Source organism: Micrasema longulum, unplaced genomic scaffold, assembly GCF_059751315.1.
Source record: "Micrasema longulum isolate JH-2025_06_02 unplaced genomic scaffold, ASM5975131v1 h1tg003066l, whole genome shotgun sequence".
NCBI lineage: Eukaryota > Metazoa > Arthropoda > Insecta > Trichoptera > Brachycentridae > Micrasema > Micrasema longulum.
In genome coordinates, this window is record NW_028280169.1 from 1 (window position 1) to 23,806 (window position 23,806).

The 23,806-nt window shown below is 37.5% G+C and overlaps 1 protein-coding gene across 1 annotated transcript; it reads right to left on the minus strand.

Moving 5' to 3' along the window:
- Nucleotides 1–442: 442 nt before the first annotated feature.
- On the minus strand, nucleotides 443–21,766 carry LOC148271154 (protein slit-like; the record flags this gene model as incomplete). The annotated part of the gene is made up of 14 exons (XM_088241772.1): nucleotides 443–606; nucleotides 1,694–1,981; nucleotides 2,903–3,035; nucleotides 3,446–3,606; nucleotides 4,726–4,797; nucleotides 6,132–6,350; nucleotides 8,348–8,492; nucleotides 9,816–9,979; nucleotides 12,761–12,832; nucleotides 14,155–14,226; nucleotides 16,770–16,841; nucleotides 19,262–19,405; nucleotides 20,168–20,303; nucleotides 21,525–21,766. Coding segments are annotated over 14 exons (2,084 nt in total), but the record flags the coding sequence as incomplete, so codon positions are not given.
- Between the last annotated feature and the right edge of the window lie 2,040 nt (nucleotides 21,767–23,806).

The window sequence follows — 23,806 nt, forward strand, 5'->3', positions numbered from 1 at the left end:
TATGAAGGCTGTCTGGAGATGGGATATTTACTACCGATGTGACCCCTCCCTTGCATAACACCTATTTTCCTCGACGAATGCAATCGTGAAGTCCTCAATAGAGCCTAAAGACTATTGAGTTTCGAGAAAAGGTGCCTCAGTGTATGACTTTGTTAGGAATGTTGAAAAAATGCAATGGATGCAACAACCTCCAATGACAACCTGACTGGATCATATATATAACCGGCGCCTCCAATCCCGCTTGCCTAATTCACAAGGCGTCAAGTCCATGGCTGGCAGCTCGTCGACAGTTCACATCTGACGCAGACCTGACTTTGGAGAACACACGGGAGCTGGCCATAGACAGAAAAGTCTGGAGAGATTTCGTGCACACCATACGCTCGGGAGCAGATGTGGATTGTGGTAATATCAGTCTGAAAATCTCCCTCGAATGGATAAATACCTTTGCATTGGAAGGCAGACGCGGGCGTGCTGAGCAGCAGTTTATCCTTCATGTAGAAGGGCTCTGCACAGCGCGCTATTCCGGGCTCCACGTAATCCACCTTTACCCAATCGGCCAGCCACTTTAGGGAACAGTCGCAGTAGAGAGGATTAGAACCCAACGCTCTGAAATCAAAAAAGGCAAAAAAATATACAACAATACACACAAACTATCACGCCCCATAGCGGTAATCAGAGATGATAGATCACTATATCACTGTCATTGCACACAGACCTTGCGTGTATTCAGAAAATAACGGTTCGGAGAGTTTGATTTTATTATGTTGGTGAACATGCTCCTGAAGTATGCTAAAATTTCAGCTGTTTTCATTCTTTACTTTGTCTGGCTGCTCCTAAGGTAAGACATGTTTTTATGAGATCGGAGATTTTCGTTTGTTTAAAAAAAATGGATCTAAGAATTTGTATCAAATGTTGTGTAAAAAATCAAATAGAGTATAACAAAGTGTGTGAAATGTTAACAAAGGCCTATGATGAGTCTGCCATGAGTAAAACAAGAGTTTACGAGTGGTATAAGCGTTTCAAGATAACGCCCCAGCACATCAACAACCGATGAAAACATAGAAATGGGGATGTGCAAATGACACACTGATCAAGCAAATAATAATTGCACAAAAAGCTTTAATAAAAATTATCTTAAGAGTCCCAATCAGAACTAGCTCCCTCGGTATATTTGAAAATCTTAATGTAAAATATATAAAACAACTTTGTGTAAAAGCTTTGTTACTATACGCACGCAAACATTATTCTCTACCTTCCGTTACAAATACAAGAGGTACTAAATACTCCACCCTGATGCTGAAAAAAAAAAAATACAACCTTGGGTCAAAGAAGATTGGCCTACTTCTCGGTTAAAGTGTACAATCTACTTCCATTGTCCATAAGGACAATTAGTAAGTTCTCACAATATAAAATCGCTATTAAGAAATGGACAGTGGAGGTGGGTTGCGCACGGATCGATGAGTGGATCAAGCCAAATAGGTAAAATGTGTGTACTGTTTATGAAATTTGTTCTATGGGTCTATTATTATTTTAGTTTTTTATTGTTTATTATTTTAATGATAATTAGTTTAATTAGATAAATTACGTCAATAAACAGCAACCTCGTGTCGTATGTCAATCTCTCGCTGCTGGGGTAGGAGCTCCACCCACCCTCCACAATCAAATCCTACAAATGTAAAATAATTAAACATACATGTGAGTGATAGAATGGAGTCCTTCAAACAGCCGTTCCGGCAAGGTGCTGAGCTGGTTGCCGTGCAGACTCAGGACCCGCAGGGCCGGGAGCCCGGCCAGGGCCCGCGGCTGCACGCAGCGCAGCTTGTTGTAGCTGACGATGAGGGTCGCGAGTCGGGACAGTCCGGAGAGGGCGTCGTCGGCCAGGACTCCGATCGCGTTGTTGGACAAGTCCAGTCTAGTCAGCCCGGAGAGATGGGATAATTTGGAGCTTTCTATCGTAGAAATGTTATTATTTTCCAAGTACCTGAAAACATCATATAAATTAATACAGTAGCGTGGACAAAAAATCTGGTACAAGGAATTGCTGGCACAGTTTTACAAAAAATAACTACACTTTTATTTAAGAAACAGTTTCATATATCCAGACATTTCTAAACATTACCAGTTTAATTTTCTTATGAGGCTGTTACATCTGTTTTTGAGAAAAAACTGTTATTGTTCGACCGTTTTTTTTATGTTGTAAGAGTAAATTTTTTTGTGAAACTGTTTTAAAAGAACAGTTTAATAGCCGAAGAGCTGAGAAGTGTCACAGGCTACTTTTTATCCCCAAAAAAATATCACTCCGGGAAAATTCTAACGGCACCACGTCGCTGTAGACTAACGGATTGTGTTTTTTTTTTGGCAAAGTGATAGGCAATGGATACAGGCTACTTTTCATACTGAACAAATATATTATTCCGTCAGGAAAATTATTGTTAAACAACAAAACGAATGAATTAAATCATTTCTCCGTTTGGATTCCTGGGAGAATTGTCATAAAATATTTGTTTGAAAGGTCCAAATGCAGTTTTAAATTCTGTTTTGAAATATGGATTTGGAATTTCTCCATCACCCACAGAATTTCGTCAATGCCATGAACAATACTCCAGAATTCATTACCTCAAACAGAAGTTTCCTAAAATTAAAGAGGGAATATTTGTGCAGAATGCAGCTTGGCAAGCATTCGAAAAATTTACCTAGTTTTTAGGTAAGTCAAAATGTTTGAATATCGTGCAGTTAAGAATGCAGACAGTATTGAAATGTTTAAAATTATAAATGCCTGTTTCTCGGAAACCTTGCGTGATGAGGAAAAATCATTACCATATTTGAATTGAGAAGAAAATTACATATTTTCCTTTCTGAGACAATGCATCGCCCAAAATAAAAAAATAAATGAAGTACTCACAGTTCAGTGGTTTCGGCGGGGATGTTGTCTGGGATCTGGTCCAACGATGCTCGGGAACATCTCACTACTGTTCCAGCACATTTGCACTGGCTAGGACAGTAACCTCCTACTAAACAGCCTTCCTCAGTCTCGCCTAGAACCATAACAATTTCATTATTAGAGTGATCTCTCAAGTGAATGTGTGGTAAAACGATGTATTGCACAAATGTCGAGATCCGAGCCCTATGTAAGGCTGATATAAGCATTATCGGTGGAATCAAAAAAGGGGTGCTTCGTTGGTTGGGACATGTAGAGCGAATAGACAGCAAAAAAACGGCAAAAAGGATATACGATGCGAATATTTATGAGTGCAGAAAACGAGGAAGGTAGAAAAACATGTCACGATTGAGTTCCTCTTAGCCTTCCCAAACCCCTCCCCCACACACATTCTACGGCATATCGCTAAATCCTAATCCTGAATGCTTTGAACATAAATAATATTTTTATCTGTACTTCAGAACCTACGTCTACAAGTTACATGATAAAAATGAAAAAATGACTCACTGGAACACTTGTACTCATGATGAGGAACATCTTTCAATAGAGATCCGCGTAGTTTAGCCGGTTCCCTGCAGGTGGCGCTGGCTGCTAGCTCGTTGGTCCTTAGCCAGGATCCCAACCACGCCAGGTGACAGTTACAACGGAAAGGGTTGCCATCTAGCGCCCTAAATACAAATTAAAAAATTTAGATTCACAATGCACTTCAGCCCTGTAGGAAATTGGACACAAAATATATTTTCTTATATCGTCTTGGCAATGGTCAAAAGTCACGTAAAAATTATTTTTCATGCAAGCATTTTTTGCTTGAATTAGGATTTTTCGGAGTTTATAATTGGTTTGAAGTAGGCACTTTTTATCACAGAAGCCTATTTAAAATATAAATGAGAACTATTTTAACTGTATTTTAATTAGATGAATCTCACCTGCATAAATAAAGGTTTCAGCTCTTTAACTTCACAAACATCAACAGATGAAAGAATTGAGGGAATATAGATGTTCAAAAATGGACAGAATAGTGAATGTTACACAGTGTGTAAAGTGGCCATTTAAACCAGCCATTGACAGGTCATAAGCCCTGTAGATGCCTAGGCTTCTATATTACCTTCTTTTAAATGTTCTTCATCTCTGTTGTAATATGTTAATATTTTAATTGTTATGAAATAAGTAACGCGGACTAATTTTTGCGGTCGTTTATTGGTTTGTTTCGATCATATGGCAAGTAGGTAGAACATACCGAGGTAAATACGGATAGTACAGAAGTTAAGTATTCAGGTGAAGATAGGGTTCATTATTGAGGCCCAGGAGGCGTCCGATGATGTCCCCATGCTCCACTTAGGAGCGGAGTGAAACTAAATTGTTGGATAAATAAATCCGACCTTCTGATCCTATTTCAAATTCTCAACTCACTCTTTGATGCGCCTGAACTACTGAGCTCGATAAAATTAAATATCCCAACTAGAAACCTCAGACAAAACTTACTCTTCCATACCGATAACCATAGAACTAACTGTGGTTTCCATTCCCCTGTGCCCAGAATTCTCAGGTCTGCCAACAAACATACCAGTCTTGATTCCTTTGATAACAAGTTGTCTTCTTTCAAACGATCACTGAATCAAATTCAATTATAAACACCTCTCTCCCGCTTCCGCTCCCACCGAGTCTACTATATACCATTGTGTCTTTCTACTTTTTTATAATACTTTTCTACATGTAAACATGTCCTTAAAAATGCCCATTGGGCGTATTATTATTCTTGTACAACAGAAGAAACTTGAATGACTCACAGCGTATGCAGGGCAGTCAGGTAGTCGAAGGATCCCGGCATTACGCAGGTTATTTCGTTCTCATTCAAGGACCTGAAAAATCACAAAAAACGCAGCTAGAATGAACAACCGAGCAAAAAAAATTGACAAATGTAGACATTGAAACAACTTCTTCATTCCTCGTTTCCCTTTCCACACCCAACGGTGCATAGGGCACTGCAATTTTGAACCAAATGCAGCGTATTTCGATCATCTGTTACATGAAATAAAGTGATCTGTCCCTCACTCCAGGCACATTGAAAATATCTCATACTAAGAATACCGATATGAAACGGATTAAGCATAATTAATTGTATTTTCAAAATAAATATGGATATTGTGGAGAAATATTTTCATACACAATTTTAAAAAAGAAATTAGAAAAAAAAATATTTGAGTAAAAACCACATGTTTGCACCGTATTTTGAAAATTTGAAAAGCTATATATATTTGATATGCCCGTGGCAAAGCTCATCATTTTGCTGAAAACTGCACGTTAATCGGTCCAGTAGTTACTTAGTTTATCGAGAATAGACATACGTACAATGCCTTTTAAATACAGCCTGTAACTGGGAGGGTGGATCGTCGGTGGCAGAGCGATGGGAGACCTCAATACCTATCGATTCAACTGCCATGTATGTTCCGCGCTATTCGGTCATTTAAAAGTTATTCGAATTTTTAAGAAATTGTAGTAAAAATCTAATTTTAGGCTGAATGTTTCAAGTGTAGCCAAACTATTAAGTCTACAATCGTAATAAAGATAAAAGAAAAGGAAGATTCATTCCGCGGGCTCAAATATATTTTATTAAAAGGTGTAGTCTGTGCGTGGCAAATCATGGCGCCCATTTTGAGCATTTACTTTAAAAAATCAAAATGAAACAACATTTCTTCTTACATTTAATTTGACACAATCCCGTCCTGAAGGACGCAAATCAAGCAAACTTGTGTCTTTACTTAGTGTCGTTGCGTAGTCTGACCAAAATAAGCTAGCTGCTTTTTTAAAAACGTCTTCGGTGCCTTAGCACTAGCCAAATTAAATTTTCAAGATTAAAATTTCTTTAAAATCCGAATAAAATTTTGACAACTTAAATCGATAGGCATTGAGGTGTTCCGTCGCTCTGCCACCGATGATCCATCCTCCCAGTTACAGGCGGTAGAAGAATACGAGATATGTGTAAAATAACAATGAACCATTAAATGTGTGCCTTTTATTTCATTGTGCATTTTATTCAACACTTATTTCAATGAATTCGTAAGGTTTGACAATAAAAACCCTTTATTTTGGGCGTTTTGAAGTGACTTTTAACTTATGTAAATAAATTTCGGTTTTGGTTGAAAGTAGAACAGAAGCAGAAATGTGGTTACGGTTCGAGTGAACGAAAACTTACAGTATTCTCAGACTGTGCAGACCGAGGAACATCTTGTTGGTGACGGAGGCGATGAGGTTCCCATCCAGCATGAGCTCCTGGAGCTTGGCCGCTCCCTCGAACGCGTTCTCCTCTACGGAGCGGATGCCCGCGCGCCGCAGGTCGAGCCGCAGGAGGCTCGGCAGCCGCCCCAAAAGGCCGTCCGATCGCACTCGGCCGATCCGATTGTCACTCATAATCCTACAACAACAGCATAAATGTCATAAACCCTCGTCTCCATTGCATTCTCTAACAATACATTATACATATATTTCAGGGCGAATCGTCCATACAAGCTTACCATTATATTTGACTATCGATAATAAACAATGTTTTGAGTTTGTCCAAATTTTTGTAGACAAGAACTGGATTCGACCCCTTAGTTAATTACAATATTTGAAATTGTCCAAATGTTCGTGGACAAAAGATTAGATTTCACCCCCTCGGGAGTCATTAAGATTAACATATTACAACAGGGATGGAGAATACCTTAAATAAGGGAATATGGAAGTCTAGGCATTTACAGGGCTTATGACCTGTCATTGCCTGGTTTAAGTGGCAACTTTACACACTGTGTAACATTCACCATTTTGCCTATGTTAGAACATCCATATTTCTTCAATTCTTCCATTTGTTGATTTTAGTAAAGTTAAAGAGCTGAAACCTTTATTGTTGCGAAGAGATTCATCTGACTGAATTATTTCCCATACTAGGCAACGCCTGAAAACAATTTTTCAATTTTTAAACTTCTTCTTGGACCAGTTGGTTTCACGAATTGAAGAAATATGGATGTTCAAACATAGGCAAAATGGTGAATGTTACACAGTGTGTAAAGTGGCCACTTAAACCAGCCAATGACAGGTCAAAAGCCCTGTAAATGCCTAGACTTCCATATTACCTTAGTTAATATTAACATATTACAACAGAGACGAAGAACATTTAAGAGAAGGTTATATAGAAGTCTAGGCATCCACAGGGCGTATGACCTGTCATTAGTTGGTTTAAGTGGCAACTTTACATACTGTGTAACATTCACCATTCTGCCCATATAAACATCTATATTCCTTCAATTATTTCATCTGTTGACATTTATGAAGTTAAAGAGCTGAAACCTTTATTGCTGCGGGTAAGATTTATCTGATTGAATTATTACACGCACATATATTAGTGCCTAGTGGCAACGTCTGAAAATATTCCATTTTTATGCTTCTTGGACCAGGTGGATTTTTCAACAATGTTTTGAGTTTGTCCAAATTTTTGTAGACAGTGACTTGATTCAACTTCCTAATGAGCTGTTGATATTAAACATATTGCAACAGAGATAAATATAATTTTAAAGAAAGGAATATAGAAGTCTAGGCATCCACAGGGCTTATGACATGTCATTGGCTGCTTTAAGTGACCAATTTACATACTGTGTAACATTCACCATTCTGCCCATATTTGAACACCTATTTTCCATCAACTTCAATTCTTTCATCTGTTGACATTTTTTAAATCAAAGAGCTGAATGTTGCACAGTGTCTAAAGTGGCCACTTAAACCAGGCTTATGACAGGTCATAAGCCTTGTGGATGCCTAGGCTTCTTTCTTCCCTTCTCTTAAATGTTCTTCGTCTCTGTTGTAATATGTTCATATCAATAATATTGTTTTCTAGAAGTTTAAATTATTGGATAATAAATAAAATAGTTTATATCATTTATAAATTTACGTCTTTTTGTCGGTCTCGTAGTGTAATGGTCAGCGCATTTGCCTACCATGCAAGAGGTTTTATTTAAAAAGGTGTTTTTAGACTAGAATATTTCATAGTCCCTAGACTGGTACCTGAAGCGTAAGACCGATCACCTTACCTTCATGTAACAAAAATGATCAAGATACGCTGCGATTGGTGTACTAATGCAGTGCCCTATGCACCATTAGGTGCAGAAAGGTAATGATGATGATGATAAATTTACGTCACCGTTTATATCTTCCTCAAAAAATAAATATAAACATCTCCCAGTGGGAGAAAGAAACTAGCCGACCACTTCAGCTTATTTCTTTATTCAAAATGTACACTGTATTCTAACATCTCAAAAGCCCGTCGGTGTTTTTTCCTCCGAGAATAAGCTCAGAGATTATTATTTCATTATTTCCTAAGTATTCTTCTACTTTGAATGTCAAATATAAATAAATCAGATAGAACTTCGCAATACTTACAAGTGTGTAGTGTGAATGGGAACGTCTCGGGGTATCTCAACTAGGTTCAGCGCTCCGCAATTTAGCTGCGTTCCTCTGCAGGAACAAGGCGCGGGGCATGGAACTTCCGCTGGACATCCGTCCCCGAAGACCGACTCCTCGGAACCTGCAAGAACGAGCGTCATTGAAAGCGAAGATAAGTTTGATTTTGACATATTGGGAGGAAATGCGGTCCGAGTTTTCTTGAGTTGACAAGTCTGGATTTTGTCTAAGGGAAAAGAGACCATTGCAGAAGACTGCTGCGAGACATTACATAGATTTATATACTATGAACTGAACCCCGCAGTGCTTTGCTATTGCTAGATTTGAGTACATACTCGTATATATATCAAATGACCATAACTGAATATGTAATATAAAAAAATATTTTCGCGTACTTAATAGTTTTTTAACTGCCAGCCGGTTTTGATGTGAGATTGATTTTTACTTTGAAACCCAAATGCTCGATTGTTCATAAAAGCGTGTAAAAACTATTCTACTACTTACTACTTACTATTTGACTTAATTATGTAATAAATATATTTTTTTTAAAGATGTTAAAAAGTACTTAAATTTAAAACAACAACATTATGATAATGGGGAATTCCACTGTTTTCTATTTTTTTTCTAAAAGCGTACTATTTAACTAAGCAAAAATATGTTTTTTTTTGTGTGTTATTTACAAAGATATGATTTTTTAAAGTGACATTTATCAAATACCACGCCAAATGTCTGTATTAAGTGTGTCACTTTTCAGTAATGACGTCATGAAACGGTTGGCGTACTTACTTTCACTGACCGCGGTAAGTTGTATTTCTCCAGCCAATAACAAAACTGACAAGAATCTATGGAATATTGCTTTGATTACTTCATTTAGTTGATCGTAATTTGCTCATTTCTATGTAGATCTACCGAAAAATAGGTAGATCTGGCAACGCTGTTGAAATGTCAAAACTTTTCAACCACAAATGATACTCTTTTTTTCTATGGTCAAAACGTTCCTTACAAGGTGCGGGGGCTTTGAAGCGGAAACCGGAAATACTACACGTAGATATAAGGAGTGACGTCATTATTTACGATTTAAAAATGAATACTATTTTTAACATTTTTTATTTATTTTTGCGTGCGTTTTTGAGATATTTTATCCTACTCCAATTTTTTTAAATATTCACGTGCACACGAAAACATTTTTAAAATTTGATTCCGAGTTGGTCTGGAATTCCTCATTATTCCTAATATCTCCTTCCTTTCACAAATGATTATAAACTTGTATTGCCCAGAATAAAGCTAAGTCAAATAACCAATTTTTGACACCTTTCCTTATTAAAAACCTTCCAGATATTTTTTAATGTACTAAGAAGGAAAAAGTTACCAAATTACGATTTTTCAAAATGACGTTTTTTTTGGTGAGCGACTACTGTTAGTGAGCAGAACGGCGACGATATGTTACCTTTACATTTGATCATATCCTCGCGAAGCGCCTCCAGTCGCCGGCGGTGGACCCTCTTGGGAGAGTCGCATCGCGCGTTGGAGGTCTCGATGGGATGCTGCTGCAGGTAGTCGGAGATCCAGCGCATTCCGCAGTCGCAGGAGAAGGGGTTCCTGGCCAGGTGTCTGCGAAGCAATAGAAAACTTGAAATCAATTACATTTTTTTATCGGAAAGACAACAGACAATCATAGAATTTCAATGGTCCAGATTCAAGCTCTCCAAGATCGACAGCTGCCCATGGACGATGAAACTCCTCAAGATGTCCCTCACCCGTTGATGGATTGCCCCCTTTTCAGCTTTCAAAGACAACAGCTGGAGGCGCGATGCAGAAGCCTGGGTGAAGATCTAAGCGACATTTATTTATTTATTTATTTAAATCTTAAAGTAGGGCACACATATCATACATATTGTTATGTGTGTTCTAATAATAACATTGCAAATATATTTAATTTATAAATTGTTTATCACATATGTCTTGACCATTATTTTAAATTTTGATATGTTTTTTTCTTCATAAATATTTTTTTCCATTTCGAAATACTTTTTAATTGCTTTAAATAAAATTGAATTTTGTGACTTTGCCTTTTTCCTAAATGGAAGTCTATTTTGTTCTTTTCTCTAGTATTGTGATCGTGTTCACGCTGGTTCCGATCAATTTTGTTCCAAAATTCTGTTTTTTTATTAGAGTTTATAATTTTATGAACAAATATCATTGTATTGTAAAATATTCTTTGTTTATATGTTAATAATTTCATTTCATTTACCATCGACTTTACCCTCGTATATATGTTTTTTTTCAAAATGATTCTAAAGGCTTTATTTTGTAATACAGTTAGTTTATCTATGTTTTCTTTGTTTGATAAAAATAAAATGCTACTACAGTAGTTTACATTCCATCGGTGATAGGTAATAAAGAACTCACACGAGAGGTAGTATCGTATATACTATATTGATAGTGCAGCCGATTGGTATAATAAACCAAAGTAGGGAACATGATGCCGAACACTCCTCTAGTGGAACGGCAGGCCTGTTGACTGCTACCAATAGGCCGGCTTCTCCTGAAGAGTTTTAAGTGGTTTCCTCTTCACATAAGCAAATGCTGAGAAGTTTTTGATTGGCCCACATTAGTATATCCCTCCTGATCCCAACAGTTTAGACAAATTTAAAGAAATTTAATTGCAGAAAAATCCACTTTTGAAATATAAACCTTGTATATTATAAGCAAGGTAAATAATAAAGCAACTCCTATATTTAAAAAAATACTTTTAAAAAATAGTCCAGAAACCAATCAACCTGAAGCCCCCTAAGCTAGTCATAAATGAGTAGTTTTACGTTTTCGCCATCAGTTACTCTGTAGACATCTCTTAGTACCTACGCAACTGCCGATTTATATTCAATTACGCCGTGTTGTGTCGTTTCGAAGTGTCAAAATACTACTGGGATTAAATGGGAATAGGGTGGGATCACATTTTATGTGTAAATAGCAACAACAACAACAACAAACCATCACGCCGTTTCCCCGTAAGGGTAGGCAGAGAGGATAGAACGCCGCATCACTCTATCTTTGCATACAGATCTCGCTTCCTATATATTCATACATCTTCTCATGCACGACATGTCCATCTTCAAGTATTTGTTGGATTTGGTCATGCCATGCCTTTCTCGGTCTTCCTCTATTTCTGCATCCATCGACATTCGCATTGTAAATACTCTTAGCCGTTCTTTCGCTGTCCATTCGCTCTACATATCCAAACCAGCGCTGAGCTCCTTTCTTGATTTTGTCTATAACGCTTGTCTCAGCCTTACGTAATGTACGGATCTCAACATTTGTGCATCTATCGTGTATAGTTTTACCACACATTCGCATGAAAGATCGCATTTCGACAGCGTTCAGGGCAGGCTGAACGCTGTCGAAATGCGAAGCAAAGTATGGACTTGGAAAAACAGGGATGAAAGGAGTTTCATCCCTGTTTTTCCAAGTCCATACTTTGCTCCCATACATCAGGGTCGGGACCAGGACTCCATTATGAACTGCTAATTTCTCAACTCAAGTGAGCAAACTGACAAATAATATTATTTAAGAATTCGCTTATTTTACCGTCTGTCAGATTGTGAAATAAAACAAGATGGACATTTTGTTAGTATTGCCAGGGTAGTCGAATTTTTTACCCGGCTTTCTATTAACAGGCCTTAGTATAATATTTAACGGTATTAATTTACTTAATTTCTAATTGATTATTTCATGGTTTTTTTTTTATATTTGCCTCATAAAGTACCTTTTTTTTTTAATACTCCAGTCCCTTAGATATTCGAGGTATTTAAAATTCTCAATTCTTACGATGTTTTGGATTCTGGAATATGCTTGAAGCACATGGGCTGCCTATAAAACTTATCAAATTTATTAAAGCCCTTCACCCAAGTAGCGAACGCCGAATCAGAATTAACGATGTTGTCACAGATTAGTTTGGGGTCACCACCGGAGTTCCTCAAGGTTGCGTCCTTGCACCGTTCCTTTTTATAATTTTTATGGATGTCAATTTCAATAGATCGAGGAATATCCATCTTCCTCTCCCAAACACTACAGTATGCGAACTACAGTATGCCGATTATGCGGTTATAATTTTCGATTCAGTCGGGGGTCTTTAGGTCAATGTAGATAAGCTATACAGGTACTCCGTATGCATGGGTTTAAAAATCAATATTGCAAAAACCCATGTACAGGGTAACACTTCATGCCTTGATGCTCAAAATCTCCTAATTCTGTAATTCCAAAGCATTCAAATAAATTTACACTTAAGTACAGAACACGAACGTCGATCGGATGTCGAATTACATTAAGCAAAAGACGAAATATTTCACAACACGGGTATTAAAAAGCGAAAAATTAATGTTTAAAAATACTTACAATGTTTGAATACTGTTCAAGGAATCAAATGTCCCATTCACCAAAGTATGAATCTTGTTGTCATAGAGAGATCTGAAACATATAATTTTTATTCTATAAGGGTGTATAGCGTGATCAACTTTTATTCGAAGCACGGTTCAAAGGATATGTATCGCAGTATATCACGATATTTATTACGATATATCTGTGTCTTGAGTCTAAAAGGGCTGATGTCAATAAACAAATATACACATTTAACAATTTTACATGCACACACACGTGTAGAAGTATTTTTTTTATTGGTAAAACACCTTAAAACTGTTTATTATAACATCACAAAGTACTTGTAAAATTACTCTCCTGTAATTTGAGTTATGACATTAGCTCTTTTAGACCCAAGCCACAGATACATCACGATATATATCTAGATTTATCACGATATATATCTAGATTTATCACGATATATATATAAAAATATCACGATATAAAGCACAAAACATCACGATACATATTAAAAAATATCACGAAATATATCATGAAATATCACGATATATATAACAAAACATCACGATATATATCACAAATATCAAGATATATACCGAGATATCAATATATATTATGAGATATCACGACTTATCAAGATATATCAATATGGATATCACGATATATATAACAACGAATTTGTTTATTTCATTGGTATAAACCCCCGGCGGGCTTTTATGGTACATGGATAAAATATAAATAATAATAAATACAATATAGCATTTAGTACATTCAAATACATATTCCTAAATATAACTAGTAAAAAAAACATATTTTAAAAACACATACATATGTATGTGAAGATGTAATGATACACATTAATATTGTAAAACATTTAAATAAATCAATATGCCCAGTGAGAAATACAATCACAATATCACGATATATCCAGATACGTAACGATATATATCACAAAACATCACGATACATATTACGATATATAACACAAAATATCACCAGTATATATATTACAGAATATAACGATATTTTTTAAGATACATAATTAAATGGGTGTCTGTTTTTACAAGACATTCCCGCGTTACACGCGTCGCGTGTTGTGGGCCAAAATGGAGACTCTCCCGGGCCAGGGGAATAATATGCAGCAACAGCAGCTCTAGAGAGGTGCATTTCATCCTTCGGTTTGGTGCAGTCAAAACTTAGGCAGTGAAAAGGCCGCAAAACTGGTATTCCCCTTTAAATATTTCAATCAACACCCTGTAGTCAGACACACTGTTTTGGGGAGGCATTGGTCGCGGATGCTCATGAAGATTCTCCGTCGTCTGATGATAGTCTAATAGTTGACTGATAAGAGATTGATTTGTATTATTTGATTTATTGACAGTAATTATTACTAGTAAATTTAGAATACTCACAAGAGATTGAGATTATGAAGGTCTTTGAATGTGTCTCTTCGAATGCAGGAAATTTCGTTGGAGTTTAGCAACCTAAAACAAAAATTAAATTTTTAATGTTTAGCAGTTTTAGCAACCTCCCGTATTTGAGTGAAAACAGGTTGGGAACCGGTGGTTTAGATTAATAATTTTAAATTATTAGCGTTTAGGATAAACGGAAATTATTAATTAATTTTTAAGTATTGTATTTTTGGTGTTTTAGACTATTTAGACATTGCGGAAATAAAGAAGTATTCTAAATAATATACAACGTTTTTTATTGTTACATATTAGCATATTAAAAACAATATTTAAAACGCAGAATTAAAAAAAAAATATATAAAAAAACAAATGGTTGCTAACTTCTGCAGGGGAGAAGCGAGGGGGGCGTGGCCATGTGATTGACGTTGTATCAGACTCCCCCCTCCCCTCTCCTCGCTTCACCCTTGCAGAAGTAAGCAACCATTTGTTTTTTTAAATATTTTATTTATATAAATTTTATTCGTTCTAAAAAAATATTTTAATCTGCCAATATGTCTTCTTGGTCATACAGATCATCGTGGTTTCGGATGTGACAGGGTTTAAAGAACACCCTGTATAACGAATTTTTATTAGCCAATAAATTAATCTAAAAAATCACAAACCGATCGGTAGTATCCTTATTAAAATATGTTAAGATATAAGGGAGATGTAAAGAATTCAATTATAGTAATTTAAATGATGCCAAAAACAAACAATTCGTGACGTCATTAAGTATGACGTCTTCGGTATCGTAGATAGCTTCTGTTTTCTATGTGTCGTTTGTTTACATTTACCGCGTCCTGCCACTTATCAAACGTTACAAGTTGTGATTTATAATTTTCATGATAAATTGAATTAATTTAGAAGAGGTTGAAAACCATAAAATAATAAAAGAAATTTGAGATACAACATGTAATCCGTTTTCACTTTCGTCTGTCAGTGCCCGGAACTGGAGTGTGGAGTGGGTAAGGGGGGGCTTAAGATAATATGCATAAACAACTCTCCTTACATTTCTTTCTGTGGCCTGTGGCATTACCAACATTAAAATGAATGCATTGCTCGTGAACTTCTGTGACAAAATCTATTACCAACTTACGAAACGATCGTTTTCGAAAGACCTTATTTTCAAAACGAAAATAATGAATGAAAATATTCATTATAAGGGCTTATATAAACACTATTAGAATCTTCAAAAAATCTTTTATTTGTAAAGTAAGTTATATCCGATATTCCTCCCGAGTGATAATACCCTATTATCAGTGACACAGAAAGCCATGGAAAAGAGAAGAAGAGAAGAGCTGGGTATTTCGTTGAGAGACAGAAACACGAATACATGGATTAGAGCGAGAACAAAGGTCACCGATGTGGTCCATAGGGCTGCCAACCAGAAATGGAGCTTGGCTCATATAGCCAGAACCACAGACTCTAGATGGACCGAAAAAGTCCGGGAATGGCGACTTAGAACGGGTAGAAGTGTCGGCAGGCCTCAGACAAGGTGGTCTGATGACATAAGACGAGTTGCAGGAAGTGGTTGGATGCGGTTGGCTCAGGATAGGGAAATATGGAGACTAAAGGGAGAGGCCTATATTCACCATTGGACAAAAGACGGCTGATGATGATGATAACGTACAAAGCCCAATTTTCGTAATATAATGTCTCAAGAAATATGTATTATTCGCTGACAAAATACAAATGACTCGGTAAAGTCAGATGATCGTCCTGGTCGAGGCTTAGAAGTGAACTCCCCTCTAAAACTGCGTGACTTGGAGTATGTAGACGATGCGGTTTTTCTAGAAAAGTCTGTTGATGATATTTAAGAAATTGTTGAAAAACTGCAGGAAAACTCTACTCGACTGGGTCTTAATATAAATACCAAAAATACCGAGATTATGTGCAACGAATCCTGTCCTGACCCTGATCAGCCTCTCTATAATAACGGACAGAGGGTTGAGAACGTGGACAGCTTTAAATAATCGGGAGTTCACATAACTGAAGATGGATGCATGCACAAAGAGCTCGCAACCCGCCTAGGAATTGCTGGAACACTTTTAGCATGATTCGTGTTGTCTGGAACTCTAGGGTAGGTATACTCGGTCAAAACGAAATTTTGATTATACGCCGGTACTAATTTTATATGGGTGCGAATCTTGGGACCTTACCAAAGCTCGGAACACCAACCTTTTGAGTTTTGAGAGCCAAGTGCTTGAGAAGAATATTAGGCATAAGGTGGTTCGATTTTATAACTAACATTGAAGTCCGAGAATGGACGCAGCAGTCTTGTATAACGAGCATCTTGAGGATGCGGCGGTGGACCTAACTCGGACGCGTGCAAGCATACCTCAGGAGAATCTATCTAAGTTGCCAGTTGTTTAAATCTGCGGGCTCACGCCGTCCTAGAAGGCCGTTGATGACGACCTTTTGACTTTGTTCGGTGAAGCTAAGGGACGCTGGATTGACATGGGAGAAGGCGAGAGTGCTGGCTGGCGATAGGGTCACCCGGAGGCAACTGGTGCTCAAATAAAAGACAGGTACCATCAAAATACTACAAAATTGTCAGCAGTTAGAAGATTACTTACAAAAGCTGAAGAGAATTCAATCCGTAGAAGACTCCAGAAGGTAAATCTTTGATTTTGTTCCCGTAGAGAACCCTGAAACCAGAAATAGAGTGTAAGAATACATTTTTAAAACATGTACAAACAGTTAATATAGAATCCACGTAACTTCTGATAACCGGTTGATAACTAATGTTAATCTGCTTAAACAGCAGAGGATAAAAAAACAAAATTTACGAACGTCGCGGAGCCAAAATTTTAATTCCGATCAACTTTCCCAGATTGATCTCACTTCCAATAAAGGTTTTGTTCGAAAATTTAAGAAGTTTCTGTTATTGTTCAATTTTTTTAGATTTTGCACCATTTATTTCTCAACATAGTCTCCTTTTTACATCGACACATTTAGTAAGACGATATTCCAACTTTTTTATACCATCTGAATAATACGATTTCGGGAGCCTCTAAAAATACGCGTTAGTTTCGGTAAATTTCTTCGTTTGAGCTGAATCTTTTTCCTGCGAGCCATTTTTTTAAGTTTGGAAACAGGAAAAAGTCACTAAGAGCTAAATTTAGACTTTAAAGTGGATGATCAACCAATTCGAAGTGTATTTGACGTAATTTTAGCATCGTCTCTAATGCTGTGTGAAACGTCGCGTTGTCTCGAAGAATGAGCACTTTTTTCTTCTTTTGGAAGGTATTATCGTGGATTATTGCATCATTCAATTGATTCAATAATCCACGATAATACTTTCCTGTGATGGTGGATTCTTTTTCAAGATAATTGATGAGCAATATTCCGAGTGCATCCCAAAATACAGCGGCCATAACCTTGCCCGCCGATTTCACTGCCTTTGCACTCTTCGGAGCACTTCCACCAGCTTCCACCCATTGTTTCGATTGATTTTTGGTTTCAGGTGTATAGTGGTGCACCCACGTTTCTGCTGTGAAGTGGTCTCTCGAACTCGTTTTTTTTCGACACTGAGTAAACGCGGCACCCATCTTGCCGATAGCTTTTTCATATGCAAATGTTCATGCAAAATGTTGAACACACGTTCATATGAGATGTTTACCATTTCAACAATCTCACGCAACTTCACTCGGCGATCATTCATAACTATATCGAGGATTTTCTTGATATTTTCTTCAGTAACCCCCTCTTTTGGCCTTCCTGTTAATGGTATTGTTGCAGTGCTTGTTCGGCCGCGATTAAATTCAGCAATCCAATATTTGACCATGTAATCTGACGGAGCAGACTCACCGTAATGTTTATCGAGCTTTTCTTTTGTCTCATTCGCCGTTTTCCCTTTCAAATAATAGTGTTTAATCATTGCACGAAATTGGCTTTTTTCAATTTTTCAAGAAACACAAAAGTTGTTTACTTCAAATGACTACAACAAATAAACTAATTGATGAATTTGGGTGACATTTTAACAGCTGCCGTTTGACAGATCGCAATTTGGAAAAAATAAATCTCTTTTGTTTTTCTGCTGCCATCTAGCGCTAGGTAGCTTCATTATCAATCTGCCCTCGATATGAACTGCCCTGAATCTGACGGCGATAAAATCAAAATGACTTGCAAAAATAAGTTACTTTTTACACTTACGAGTAAATAATACCTATTGTCCTTTGTTATAATTTTTCAAACTATAAAACAAATTTATATTGAAATAGAGCAACCTCGTAATTTGTCTTCTTTGGAGCAACATAGAATGGAGATGGACCTTGTATGCATTTTCTCAATACTTAATGCTGTAAGTGATGTCCCATCTCCGTTGCATGTTCCCAACATCCCAGCCGTGTCACCAGAAGTCAAAATCTACTATTCATCAAATCTTCTAAGAGTAACTTTTGTTTTTATGCCTCGATGTCCAGCATGTTTTATAATTGAAGTTTCAAAACATGCTCGATAGAAAATTAAAATAAAAAGCAAAAGACATACAAAAATAGAAATGTCTGTATTTGTATATAAATTACCCTTTCATCTATCAATACTATTACTCAATGGGAAAAATTGATAAAGAGGAAAGATGAAAGAAGGAGAGAGTCAGGAAGAGAAAGGAGATGTTTCTTCAGTAATATCTTTGATAGTGGATCGGAGATGATTTCACAGTCAAGCCGCATGGACACTATATGGTTAAGAGAAGAAAGAGGAATTGTGGATGGGTATTAAGAGAGTGCCTTGAGAATTAAGACGAAGAGGTAAACTATGAACTGATAAGCGTTGACGGAGGTATATAGGAGCGTTAGGACTATTACATTAACCGCTGTCTAATTTTGAGCCATTTCAGTTGTCTACTATAATAAAAAATGTGGTCATATTTCCTAAGACCAAAAAAATACCTTATACATGTATTCTGAAGTCGTTTATAGATGTAGTGGTTACAATTTTGGGCACCCATAATTGAAATGGTTCGGGAATAACTGATTATGACAACAGTAACCGATTGATAACGTTACCCGCAATTCGAATATCCGGATTCCACCGTAAATCAAATCAGTAATAAAAGATTACTTACAAAGAAGTGAGACTTCGTAATCCGGAGAAAGAGTCAGCGGCTATTCGAGATATTTTATTATTGCTGAGATCGATTCTCTTAAGTCTCTTTAGTCCGGAAAACGCCTTTGGGGGAACTTCTGTCAAGGTATTTTGCTCCATACGCCTGCAACAAATAAAGATCATTTTAATACCGCTCCAGAGCGTGATCTGTGCACACTGATTGATTATAAGGAACATTGTGGACATTGTCACTCTCAGAACTGTGTATTTGGCTGTTTTCCAGCCAGTGGCTACCTATGGTGTAGTGGGCTGGGGAGGTTGCACGGCGTCTATAATGAGCTCCCTAGTAAAAATACAAATAATAATACTTAGTGATGCTTCGATGTCCCTCAAATTTCCCATCTGAGATATTATTTCAATTTGTGACAGATAATTGTTTTTAAAAGAGTCATTGACACATTACTGGTAATGCGGTTACAAGAGGAGATCCCAACAGAATTCTCGTAGGAGGTTTTCCTGTAATTTGAATGATTTAATACCCAAAACGCGCGCGACTGCATGGTGCATCTAGCACATAAACGATATTTCACTTTAAAATCTCTAATAAGACAGCGTGTTTTCTAAGATTGTTTTAATTTGAGATAAATCAAATCCATTTTACTACTAAAAAATGTAACAAATTACAGATCGCAGGCTTATTCCAGTGTTATACCACATCGGACGTCGGTATATACGTGGAATAAGTTTCTATGGTCGCTATCTCAGCTCTATAACGGGTATGAACGAGGAATTTTATGAGAGAAGTAAGCAATTTTACTATACATCTTTAAACTATTAGCATGCCATGGGGTAATTTTATTCTCTGCTGTATCAGATTTACCCCTGCTTGCACAAGTATACTTTGGTGATATTTTCTGCTACTTACAGTTCCGTTGTCTCATGAGGAAGAGACGCTGGGAGTCGAGCAAGCGCCCTTTCTCTACAGTCAACAGCTCCGTCTGTACAGCGACACGTGGAAGGGCACGTGGCTTCCACGGAGCATTCTGTCACAGGGATGGGACCTAAAAAATGATTATTCAGCTTTAGTATGGATTAACATGGCCAAATAAAATTTCTTCGTGACCAGGGCGATTTCTAAGTACGCGTAAACTTGGTTATATCGCTCACAGAAATATCGAGATCTTGGATGATACGAGGAAACATTTATTGATATTTGAGTTAATGGTTTTCTCAAAATACTTAAACGCCATTATAACAAGATACTTCTCGGCAATACCGCACGAAAACATTGTCAACAATTGACCAAAAACTCTTCAATCGTTCGAAAACAACAATTTTAAAGAAGATATGTAGGAATTTTGATGAGGTGGTGATCCTGCCCCAGTTGAAGGTGGACAGAAGAGACGTGGTTGCAGTTTGAATGCTAGGCGAGTAATCACGTCGGGGTTACCACTGTAGGGTGAAGTTGTTGAGGGATGTTGGAGCTCCTACTCCAGTTGGAGATTGACAGAAAAAGTGAAGTTGCAGTTTGCATGCGTATTTATTACATGGCGAAGTAATGAATCGAATTATGTAGCACGAGAGTTGAAGTAACTGCACTTGGACCACACGCTGGAACTGAGTGACTGCGTCAAACTGACTTGTTAGGCTGACTGGGCGTTACCACGCCCTGTGGTCTCTTTATAGACCGCGTACTTTTGTTTTTCTTGTCTCTCTGGTAGGAACGATGTTAATATGCTGCAGAATATTACTCTCGTGTTTTAAGGAACATAATGTAGAGAAAACGCTGAGTTTCTTCTTGGAGTCGTTGCACAATATTTCAGATGAAATTATTTAGCACGTGTGTGTGTCATCGACCAATGGATCATGAACCCCACAAATATCTCTACATAATTCGTGTTTTTGCCAAAAATACTTTCGATTACGGCAGCTCAAAACTGAACCGATTTATTTCATTTTTATTAAAACAACTATTGCTAGTCTTTAACTATTGCGTTTTTCAAAAAAAAAATTACATTTGTGTACCGTCAAACAAAAGAAAGACGGCAAACAAAACATGGGTCTTTTACGGGTTTTTAGATCATCCCAGCTCCCATAAGAAACAGTTTATCAAACAAGCAAAACTATTAGGAGACTCCAATAGTATAGTGTGTAAAAGTGGGACCGCGTTTCCTCTTAAGACAATAGTATGGTAGGTCAAGCGACAGGGGCATAGCGATGTTTCCGGGTGAGTCTCACTTAGGTAAGTAGAGAGGCAGTGCCTTAGTGCGGGGTAGGCATACCTTCGCAGGCGGTTGTCGCGCTCTGCATCCTGTAGAGCGGCGTCCCCCTCGCGCTCGGGGGCGCGGCGCAGCGCGCCCCGGCGCCGGCGAGGCGCGGCGCGGCGCGCAGGCCCGCGGCGAGGCAGGCCGCCGCCGCGCCGTGGCAGCGCAGCGGGTTGTCGGCGAGCCGCAGCGAGCGGAGACGCGGCGCGGCGGCCAGCCCGTCCAGGTGGACGGTGGTCAGGTTGTTGTTGTTCAGAGTGCTGAAAATATAATTTAAAATACTCATTAATTAAATTGAGATAATAAATTGAAAAAAAATCCATAAAAAAGAAATGGTGTACAATCAAAATATCAAAATAAAATTAATCTAGTCAAAAAAGTAATAAATCAATTAAATGCATTTTTTAAAGCAAATCAACAGGCTTATAAAAGGCTTAATCGGCTAAATACAAAGGTTTAGACGTTCTCAAAATACAACAATGTTTTGAGTATGTCCAAATGCCTGCAGACTGGCTGGATTTTTTTCCTAAGGAATTGTTCATATTTAAATTTGTTGCATGATACAGGTTTCAGCTTTTTTACTTCACAAAAGTCAACATATGGAAGAGTTGAGGAAATGTGAATGTTCAAACATAGGCAGAATGGTGAATGGTACAATTACCAATTACCAGTGTGTAAAGTGGTCACTTAAACCAGCCAATGACAGGTCACAAACCCTGTAAAAACGCCTAGACTCTCATATTCCCATCTCAAAAATGTTTTCCCTCTCTGTCGCAACAAATCTAAATAGTTCGCGCGTTTCGTTTGGCTAGCATTCAAGAGATTCCGGGTTCGATTCCCGAAATGATCGGCACAAAATATTTATTTAAGGATTTAAAAAATACTTGGTACACTTCCACTTATTTATTTTGACCAATTAGCGCTTTCACCCTCTAATGGGCATCTTCAGACTGGTAAATATCATACAGTGTAAGGATAATTTGTATAAAACTAAATATGATCTTGTGTAGGTACATTTAAAAATAAGTTGAAAAAGATACAATCCGCAATATTTCAATGGAACAGGGTGACACAAATTATTAAAACATGTGTTGGCGGTGTACTTTAAGAGAAGATTCTATAATATGAAAAGCATTTATTGTTTTATTACAATGTGTAGAGTCCAACTAAGGGGGCTAATAAGGGTGGGTTTTTGAATTCTATCTGCTGATTTATTAAAATTCTATCGCTATTATTTTTTATCCTATTTATTTCTAAAATTTCCAATCTATGTAACTTTTGGGGTGTTTTTACCCGAGAATTTATAGTCCCTGGACTGGCCGAATTATGAACGGAATCCAGATTTTGAAATAAAGACAAGAATTAAAATTGCGAGATCAACCTTTTTTAAAATGCAGAAACTCTTGTGCAACCGAGATCTGAGACTAACCACAAGATGGAGAGAATAAAAGCTTATGTATAGCCAGTGTTTGCCTGTATGGAGTGGAGGGTTTGCTTCGAAACTCATGGACTGGTCGTGTCTCTGATGGTTTTAAGCATCATGAACAAAGAGAGGGAGCTACTGACCACTGTCAAAAGAAGAAAAGCCTCATACTTTGGTCACATGTTCCGCAGTAAGAAGTATGCCCTTCTCCAACTTATTTTGGAAGGAAAGATAGAGGGCAGGCGGGGTATGGGACGCAAAAGAGCATCATGGCTCAGAAATCTCAGACCTCTGACTGTGCCGGATGCAGCAGCGCTGATTGGACTGGCTTAGGATCGTGATGAATTCTGATATTACAGACTATATACAGGGAGTTCTTTAAACCCTGTCACATCTGAAACCACAATGATCAGTAAAGGCAAGAAGACATATTGGCATATTAAAAAAAATATTTAGAACGCAGAATTAAAAAAAAAAAAAAAATTAAAAAAAACAAACAAACGGTCGGTTGGTTCTGCAGGGGAGAAGCGAGGAGGGCGTGGCCATGTGGTTGACGGTGTATTAGACTCCCTCCTCCCCTGCCCTCGCTTCGCCGTTGCAGAAGTCCGCAATCATTTGTTTTTTTTGAAAATTTTATTCGTTTTAAAAATGTATTTTAATGTGCCTATTGGCAAACATATTTGTCTTCTCGCTCGTACTGATCATCGTGGTTTCGGATGTGACAGGGTTTAATGAACACCCTGTACATTTACTATTGGCGCGTCCCAATGGCTTTATTTTTTCGATAAATTGTTTGTCAGGGGAGCTAAGATTCAAAAAGCCTTAAATCCGCTCAGTTTTATCTGCCCTCTTCGGACGTACGGTTTACAAATATGAA